Genomic DNA, 9181 nt, shown 5'->3' with positions numbered 1-9181 from the left:
GGAGCCAGTGGGAATGACCCTTGGACCGCCCGTGGTGTTTGTGTTTTGTAGGGCTGGATGCCCTGAGCCAGTGTGGGACGGGCACAGCAAATACCTGAAGTGGTGATGGTGTGAGCCACATCTGAGTTTAAGCAGGGCACCGTGTGGGTTCGCCAGGATGGATCTGGCACAGTCCCGAGCCTGTGCCCAGGGTGTCCCCAGTGAGGGGGATGAGCTGTCGTGGCTGCCACGGCTGCTCCTGCTCTGCCCTTGGGAGCAAGGCTGAGCCAGGCTTTGGCACGCAGGGAAAGAAAAGGAGTGATCATGGGGTGTTGTGGAGGTGACAGCAATGTCCCTCAAGAGCTGTGCTGTGCATATCGAGGGCTCAGCCCTGAGCTTCCTCCTTCACTGTCACCACCAGCACCTTCTCCTTTCTCTGCACCCAGGTCTCCCTGGCCAAAGGAAGTGCATTTGCAAGGGGTTTCCCACTCTTGCTTCTTGCAGCCTTTTTTTCCCACTGGGTTTCTTGGGGAGCTGGAGAAAGTTGAGCATTCGTCTTTGCCCTGGACTGGCTGTTTGGGGCAGCTCCCACCCAGCAGAGAGCAGGGGAGCACAGTGGGGAGTGGTGACCTGTGGTGATGGGGGGCCACAGGCACGGGGGTGCTATGGGGGGACCCCTGAGCTGCAGCAGAGCTCACCATGATGAGGGCCCGTCTTTGCAGAAGATGCTGAGTGTGGCTCTCTGCTGCCATGGTGCCCAGTGCCTGCACCCTGTCCTGGATCCCAGAAGGGCTGGGAAGCTGCTCCATGGCAGCTGCTCATCTGCCCAAAATTCTGCTCCTGTGACATCTCCAGGAGATCCCTTTTCCTCTGGCATGTCACTGGGCACCCCAGTACCCTGAAGCTGTGGAGGGAGAAAAGTTTTCTCTGTCACAGCAGAGCAGCCGGGTGGGCATGGGGGCCCTATGCTGGGTGGGAGCTGATGGGAACAGGGCTGGACTGGGGTTGAAGCGGGGCTTTCACCTCTGTCGCAATGGCCTCACTTCCCCTTCCTTGGTTGCAGCATGGGTTGCGTGAGGTCAAAGGAAGCTGGTGTCCAGGAGAAGATGATAAAAACTGACCCTGCCCCTGATCCTGGCCCCACCATCCAGCAGGGCCACTATGTGAGGGACCCCACAGCCACCAACAGGCGGGTGAGTGATGAGGGGTTTCAGGGCTGAGCCGTCACGGGGGGCTCAGCCCCTCTCCTCAGCAGTGCTACCAGCACTGAGAGTGGAGCCAGCTGAGGGCACCAGTAGTGCCCATGCACCAGGGCAGGGACTTGGCTATGGAGTGGGAACCCAGGCCACACTGAGATAAAGCACAGAGTGGACTTGATGGGAATCCAGGAATTATGGAGAAAGGGAGAGAAAAAGGAAGGTGTTGGGAGGGGGTGAAGATGCTGGTGCTGGGTGGGTTGTTGTGTCAGGTGGTGCTGGTGCTGCTCCTCAGGTGCCCTTGTGCCCCTGCCACTGCTGTCGGGGCCAAGACCCCTGGTGGGAAACGGGTCTGTGCCACCTGTGACATCACTCTGTGGTTCTGTTGCACTTTCCAGAATAATGTCCCCAGCATGGCTGTGACCCTGCCTGAGGATGGTAGGTACAAGGGGGCTGCAAGTGGGTGCAGGGGGTGGAATTGTGTGGGGGCAGCATGGCTGGATCCTCTCTGACCGAGGGTGGAACACTGCCAGTCCTGGTGGGATGGGAGCTCTGGGCTCCCCTGAAGGGCCAGATGTGACACGATGAAGATAGAGGTGCTGGGTACTGTGGGGGTCCTGGCCAGTGTTCATGGCAGGAGGGGCTGGGCACCCCATCCCAGCATGGGGAGGGGTGCCCAGGGAGCTCCCTCCTGCAGGCCTGGGGGACAGCGTGGTGCTGGCACTCTACGACTACGAGGCGATGAATGCTGGGGACCTCAGCTTCCAGAAGGGGGAGCGGATGAAGGTCCTGGAGAAGTAAGTGCTGCTGGCAGACCCCCATCCAGGGTCTCCTGATGGCTTGTGTGGCCCTGTTGGGAATTTCTTCTGGAATTTGCCCAGGGGGAGCTGCTGGTGCCCAGGTCCAGGTGCCATGAGCCAACCCAATGCCATTTCTGTCACAGCTCAGGGGAGTGGTGGCAAGCACGGTCACTGGTGACAGGATGTGAAGGCTTCATCCCCAGCAACTATGTTGCTCGAGCCAACTCGCTGGAGACAGAGGAGTGAGTCCATCTCTCTGTGTCAGATCCTGGCCCCATGCCGTCCCACACTTCCCCACCAGTGCTGTCCCTGCTCCTGCCTCACATCCTGCCCCCAGCCCTGCCCCACACCAGCATTCCTTGGTTCATTTGGTTCTGCTGCAGGTGGTTTTTCAAGGACATCAGCCGGAAGGATGCAGAGCGGCATCTCCTCGGCCCTGGGAACATGATTGGGTCCTTCATGATAAGGGACAGTGAGACGACGAAAGGTGTGGAGGGGTGTCCGCAGCACCGTGATGGGGAACAGCTGCCCAAGGGGCTTCCCTCATCCACCTTTGCCTGGAAGAGGAGCTCCCTACCCAGCTCCCCAGCCCTGGGGATCTGCTGTGCTGCAGGGAGGGACTGACTGGGGGGCCCATGCTCTCGCTGGAAGTGCCCCTGCAATAGCCTTTGGTGCTGCCACATGTCCAAACCCCATGGCAGGGATAGGGGAATGTGTTCCTTTCAGGCTGCTTTTGGGTGTTTGGGGTGCAGGCGTAGCTGACGTGGAACTGAAGGGGTGGTGGCAGCACAGTGGGATGGGTGCAGCTGGCTCTGCTGGGTGATGGCTCTGTGTGTGCCAGGAGCCCCAGGATGGCGTTGCACAGGCATGGTGCTGCCCTGGGAGCTGCCAGCTCACCCTTCCCTGCCCAGGGTCTTACTCGCTGTCAGTGCGGGACGGGGACGAGCTGCGGGGCGGGGCAGTGAAGCATTACAAGATCCGGACTCTGGACAGTGGTGGCTTCTACATCTCCCCACGAAACAACTTCAACACGCTGCAGGAGCTGGTCCAGTACTACAAAGGTGAGCCCTGGGGTGCCCAGCTCCCCTTCCCAAATGTCCTGAGCCAAGCAGCCACCGGGCAGCTGAGGGTGTAGAGGCTGAGGGGCTCCTGCCCATCACCCTTGGGCTCCTGCTGTGGCTCTGACTGCAACATGCAGTGACTTTTCCCGTTGCCATGGCTGGCCCACTGGCTGTCACAGCTGTGGTGTTGGTGTCCCTGAACACTCACAGTGCCCAGAACTTCCCTTGAAGCACAGTGTGGCCAGTGAGACAGGCTGGCTGATGGCCCTGGATGCTCTCCTCAGGTCAGAGTGACGGGCTGTGCCAGAAGCTCACCCACCCCTGCCGTGTACCCAAACCACAGAAGCCCTGGGAGAAGGATGCCTGGGAGATCCCTCGAGAGTCACTGAGCCTGGAGAGGAAGCTGGGAGCCGGGCAGTTTGGAGAAGTGTGGATGGGTGAGAGTGAGGGGGAGATGGTTGGGAGGATGATGAAGGTGATGGTGAAGGAGTAAGGGTGAGGGATGGGAGAGAAGGTGAAGGGATGGTGGAATGGAAAAGGCAAGGAGGGAGAGAAGTGTGGGAGAGAAGCAGAGAAACATGGAGGTGGCCCTGCCTTAATGCAGGGGCTGGTTGGGGCTGCGCATGTGGGGACAGCCTGGGGCTATGTGTGGTCTCCAAACTTCCCACAGCAGTTCTGTCTGCAGGACTGAGACTTTGTCTCCAAAGCCCAGTGTTCTCAGGGCAGCCTGGTGATGGTCTGTTGTGCCATCCCCAGCTACCTACAACAAGCACACCAAGGTGGCGGTGAAGACTATGAAGCCGGGCAGCATGTCCGTGGAAGCCTTCCTGGAGGAGGCAAACCTGATGAAGACGCTGCAGCACGACAAGCTGGTAAAGCTGCATGCAGTGGTCACCAGGGAGGAGCCCATCTTCATCATCACTGAATTCATGGAGAAAGGTGCCATCCACATCCCTGAGTGATGTCTGTGGGCCAGGCCAAGTGGCAGCACCCAGGTGCCCTGGGGTGATGCAGGATCAACCCCTTCCACATCCCCAGGCTTGGCTGTGGGCTCTGCACCAGCTCCCAGGACTCTGGGAGCAGTTCTGTCTCCTTGCCACAGCGTGTCAGTGCTCTGGGGCAGGGTGCTGGGAGAGGGGATGTGGTGACAGCACTGGGAGAGGAGGGACCCCCAAGAGGGGACAGATGAGTACAAGCACTCCACAGGGCAGGAGGGAGCCTGCAGAGGTGCTCTCCCCTCGGCCCGATCCGTGGGAGCAGGATGGGGGATTAAGAGAGTTTCCAGAGTCCCCTTGTCCTGCTTGGCTCCTTGGGACCCTGTGCCACCCTAAGGGTGGGTGCAGGCTCCAGTTAAACCATCAGCCCTGGCACCTTGCCCTGTCTGCAGGGAGCTTGCTGGATTTCCTGAAGAGTGATGAGGGGAACAAGCTGCCGCTCCCGAAGCTGATTGACTTCTCTGCCCAGGTGAGGAAGGAGCAGATCTTCCCTGGCTCCGAGTCCCCTTGTGCCCCTGAAAAGGGTGAGTGAGGACCCTGGAAACTTACCTGGGGCTTGTGCAGGGCCAGTCAGAAGTCTGGTCTGAACAGTGCTGGGGGTGCAGTGAGGTTTTCCTGCAGGCAGCCACTGCGTGCTCACCATCCCCATCTTGCTGACCTTGCAGGAGCAGGGGTGTGGGAAAGGAGAAGTGGCAGCTTCCCCCTCACCACGCTGGTATCTGCAGCACTCAGCCAGCCCACCTGCACCTGAGCAGCGTGCAGCAGAGCTGCACAGAGTCTAGGAGAGGACTGGCCAGGCTGCTCCTTCTGAGGGGCTGGAAAATCTATGATTTCTATGTCTGCCATGGTTCCTGCAGCCCTTGCAGCCCACAGGGCCACTGCGCTTTGTGGAGAAAGCAGGGATGAGGATGGGGCTTGTTTACACAGCTCACATTTGCACAGTCTTTTCTCTGGGATGTGCTGGTGCTGGTTGGTGTGGTCCAACCAAACCCAGGGCAAAGTTATCAATTTCTATAATTGATAACTATTGATATTGATAACTATCATTTCTAATTTGCTGGTGCTGTGACAGTTACCTGCAAACCTTACCCGTAAACTTGGCCAAAGCTCCACAAAGCCAGCACAGCCACACACCCACCCCATCCCACCCCATCCCCAGCTTTGGGGCAGTGCCACGGTGGTGTGAAGCCCTGTGGGTTTAACAGGAATCCTGCAGCATGATCCTGTGTGCTCCCAAGGCCTGAGAGGCTGAGCTAGGCACGGTTCCCAGTCCCCTGGAGGGAGCATAGCAGACTCTGTTTCCCCAGGGGAATGCCTACAGGAGGGCTGTGGTTCAATAAGGTCACCAGAGGGCTGTCACGGGCAGGGGAAGGTGGCTGGAGAGGCAGGAGGACTCAGTGATAATTATTTTGGGGATATTTTCAGGAGCTGATTTTGAGTACAGTGGAACGGGCTGTTAAACATCTCACTCCATGTGCAAGCATTTGCACAACCACTGAGTCCCTGCTGCTTCTCCAGTGCCCTTGGGTGAGGGCTGAACCCAGGGACCCTTTGAGCTGAGCTCAAATATTTCACAGAGGCACCTGAGCAACAGGAAAGTCAGGATGGGAGCCCAGACCCCGTGGGCTTAGACCAGGTCACTGGCTGCTGGAGCTGGCTGTGCTGGGGTCTGTGGATCTGTGGAGCTGTGCACTCCTGCACACCATCTGTTCTCAGTAAGCTGGCTCATGCCAAAGCTGGCTCGGCCCACATCTCTGAGGGGCTGCTCAGAGAAGCACTGGGGAGCAAAGGCTGAAGGGCTGTCACGGGCAGGCAGCAGCCTGACATTTGTACTGGGGCTGAGTCACTGTGGGCAGAAATGCACCTGTGGTCATGGAAATGATCCTTCCACTCTTGCGCTGCCTGGCTACTTCTGTATTTAGTGGGGAAAGCTCTCTGAGAGCTGCACCTCACCCCGGCCAGCTTGTGTGGGGGCGATGGGGATGGGGGGGACTCCCCTCTGGCTGCTCCAGCCCCTTTGCATTCTGGATTCTGGTCACATCCAGGCATGGGGTAACAGCACAACTTTGGGGTTTGGTTGTGCACGCACCAGGTCACCTCTGCCTGATCAGGGCTGAGAGCTGCACACACAGCACTGAGTGCAGAGACTTCAGAAGACAGAGTGGTGAGGGGGGATTGTCAGGGGCCATCACAGCCATCCTGTCTGCAGGCAGAGGCGATTCTTCAGAAACTAGTCTGGAAGAACCCAGGCATCCTCCCTTATGCTTTTCTGCTCTGGCTGAGGAAGCTCTGGAATGCTGACCCTCGCTGCAGCAATTACAGTGAGCCATTTTGGGAGTATTTGGAGACTCGTCTCACATCTTCCCTGAGCAGAGAATGATTTGCTTCTCTCCACATCCTCATGGCTGTGGATGAAACCTTGCGCTGAAAACACTCACAGACATTCTCTGGTGATCACATGAGCTCCTCAGCTGTCAGTTCTCATGGCCTTTCTCACACAGCAGCTTAAAGGTGTCATGTTGGACTGGTCACCCAAACCCTGACCTTCTGCAAGGGATTCCTTGCTCAGAGAGCAGTTTCCATGCAGGAAAGTCACAGAATGGTTTGGGTTAGGAGGAACCTTAAAGCTCCTCTTATTCCAACCCCCCTGCCATGGGCAGGGACACTTTTCACTAGACCAGGTTGCTCCAAGCCCTGTCCAACCTGATCTTGAACACTTGCAGGGATGGGACATCCATCTCCTGCTGTGGGTCAGCCTCCTTTCACCCTTTTCAGAAGCAGTTGACTTCTTTGGTGCTGAGGGGGTGTGTGTTATTTCAAGCAGCCTCTTTGCATGTGCCTTGTTCCCCTGTGGCAGATTGCAGAGGGAATGGCTTTTATTGAGAAGAGGAACTACATCCACAGAGACCTGAGAGCCGCCAACATCCTGGTGTCAGCAGTGCTGGTGTGCAAGATTGCAGACTTCGGGCTGGCCAGGGTCATCGAGGACACTGAGTACACGGCCCGGGAAGGTGCTGGGGGTGAAGGGTTGGGGGGTTCCCTTAGAGCCACTTGCCACCATGGTGGTCCCGTCCCCAGGAGGGACGTACTGGGTACAGAGGCAGAGGCAAGCTCCTCTCATTTGCATCACTTCACTTGTTCCTCTTCTGTTTGTTTCTTGTTCCCCATATTTCACCACCCATTTCTAAGCAGTTGGGGTTAAGATCACATTTCCCATTGGATCTCTTTGTCCAGGTGCCAAGTTTCCCATTAAATGGACTGCACCAGAAGCCATCAACTATGGATCTTTCACCATAAAATCTGATGTCTGGTCCTTTGGGATCCTCCTGACTGAGATCATTACCTACGGACGCATCCCCTACCCAGGTAAGGAGCTGAAATGCCTCCTCTAGTCTGGTTCCAAAAGACACATTCTACCCTCTGGGCCACATCCGTGTGACCTGGGTTCCTCCAGCTCCATGGGAAAACCCTGTAAATCCTTATCATTAGGGAGCATCCTGTATTTTATACTAAGGATTACTTTGATACATTTTTTAATGGGAAATTACTCTGTAAATGCTACCACAAATGGACCATGAAGGATCTGGGGTGGCACAAAGGGCTGTTCTGAGGAGCAGCTCTGCCCCCACACTGACCTGTTTTCATTGGAAGCAATGGTTTGTCACTCAGCATATGGAAACTTTAATTTATACAAAGTGATTATAAACCCCACCTGATGTGGGACACAAAACTCCACCCTACAGTAACCCAGCATCTCCTTTGTCCACGTTTCCCTGACCAGGAAGAGCAGTTCCCCTTCCCAGCCTCTCTAACCACTTTTTCCTTCCGGGAGACATTGCCCAAAGGGTGAGAAGTTTCGGGTTTGAGGTTTTTATGACTTTTAAAGAAATCAGTGATAAACCAGGTGATATTCACCTGTCTCACCCCATTTTCCCAGGGATGTCAAGTGTGGAGGTGATCAGGGCGCTGGAGCATGGATACCGGATGCCCCGCACAGATAACTGTCCCGAGGAGCTGTACGACGTCATGATGAGGTGCTGGAAGATCAAACCCGAGGATCGTCCCACTTTTGAGTACCTACAAAGCATTTTGGATGATTTCTTTACTGCGACAGAGAGCCAGTACCAGCAGCAGCCGTAGCACAGGACGCTCGGGACAGACACTGCCAGCTCCTCCCTGTCCCACATGTGCCCTGCTTCCCCTGCCAGCCTGGCCCAGGAACCACAGCCTTCCCGGAGTGGCTGGGCTGGAGGAAGCGCAGGAGAAAGCGCATGATGGAGGGAGAAGAGACGTGTGGCCATACCTTGTGCCCTTCTCAGGAGCCTGAGTGCCCGCAGGGCAGCGGCTCTGGGAAGTGTTGGCTGGACAATGGAGGCCCAGGCCCCAGGAGGAGGGACAGGGATGGGGCTGGGCCTGCTTTTGCTGCAAAGGAAAAACCCAGATCAGTATTTTTTTAATCCTTCTGAGATCTTATCGCGATGTTCTGCAGAAGTAGGTGCTTTAGCATGCTGGCCTTGGCGAAATGCCGTGCAGTGCCTGTGCTCCCTGTGTGATTGATCCCAGAGGATTCCCATGGGGCACGCTGCAATGCAGCCCATTGGCTCATCATCAGCACAGGATCCTGGGGTTTGGATGTGGAGTGTCAGAGACACGTGTCCTCCTCTCTCCCTCCTGGGTTTCCTTCCCCAGTATTTTCATGGCACCCCCTGTGCAGAGCGCAGGTTTCGTGAGGCTGTGCTGCAGGGGCAGATGGACACGGTGCTGTTCCAGGCCATCCCTGCAGGGATCCCCCTCCACTAGCCTTGGGAGGAACCTCTGGAGCCCAAAGCCATGGCAAAAGGAGCCGTCTCCCCCATTAGCAAAGCTCACGGACAGGATTTGTTGTCTGCTCAGCATTTGCAGTGTCAGCAAGGGCCAGGTGCTCCCTGCACACTCACTTTATTTTTAGTATTTCCTGACAGGTTATCTGGGGAAAAGGAGTAAAGAGTTACTTTTTAAAGACAGCCCTGTACTTCTTACAGCAGGGAGACTGGGGCCTGGCATTATATTTTCGATACCAAGAGGTAAACGCCGTCGCTTCTGCTTTGGGACCTTTTTTTTGGAACGAATAAAGTATTTATCAACCTTTCCTCTCCTGGCCGTTCCTGCTG

The 9181-nt window shown here is 56.6% G+C and overlaps 1 protein-coding gene across 1 annotated transcript; it reads left to right on the top strand.

The window, feature by feature from the left end:
* The first annotated feature begins 994 nt into the window (after nucleotides 1-994).
* Nucleotides 995-9159, top strand: HCK (HCK proto-oncogene, Src family tyrosine kinase). The gene is made up of 12 exons (XM_008634171.2): nucleotides 995-1172; nucleotides 1574-1613; nucleotides 1873-1972; nucleotides 2119-2217; nucleotides 2359-2462; nucleotides 2887-3036; nucleotides 3321-3473; nucleotides 3793-3975; nucleotides 4424-4500; nucleotides 6889-7042; nucleotides 7266-7397; nucleotides 7969-9159. The coding sequence occupies exons 1-12, from the start codon at nucleotides 1044-1046 to the stop codon at nucleotides 8169-8171; spliced, it is 1524 nt and encodes a 507-aa protein (XP_008632393.1). The 5' UTR covers nucleotides 995-1043; the 3' UTR covers nucleotides 8172-9159.
* Nucleotides 9160-9181: the final 22 nt, after the last annotated feature.

Source organism: Corvus brachyrhynchos, unplaced genomic scaffold, assembly GCF_000691975.1.
Source record: "Corvus brachyrhynchos isolate BGI_N302 unplaced genomic scaffold, ASM69197v1 scaffold10, whole genome shotgun sequence".
NCBI lineage: Eukaryota > Metazoa > Chordata > Aves > Passeriformes > Corvidae > Corvus > Corvus brachyrhynchos.
This window is presented reverse-complemented; position numbering and strand designations above follow the sequence as displayed.

Bases quoted from the DNA above. Each gene is read 5' to 3' on its own strand.
- HCK (XM_008634171.2), top strand. From the start codon at position 1,044: ATGGGTTGCGTGAGGTCAAAGGAAGCTGGTGTCCAGGAGAAGATGATA. The intron at 2,463-2,886 runs GTGTGGAGGGGT...TTCCCTGCCCAG, and splicing joins GGACAGTGAGACGACGAAAG to GGTCTTACTCGCTGTCAGTG. The intron at 3,976-4,423 runs GTGCCATCCACA...CCCTGTCTGCAG, and splicing joins CACTGAATTCATGGAGAAAG to GGAGCTTGCTGGATTTCCTG.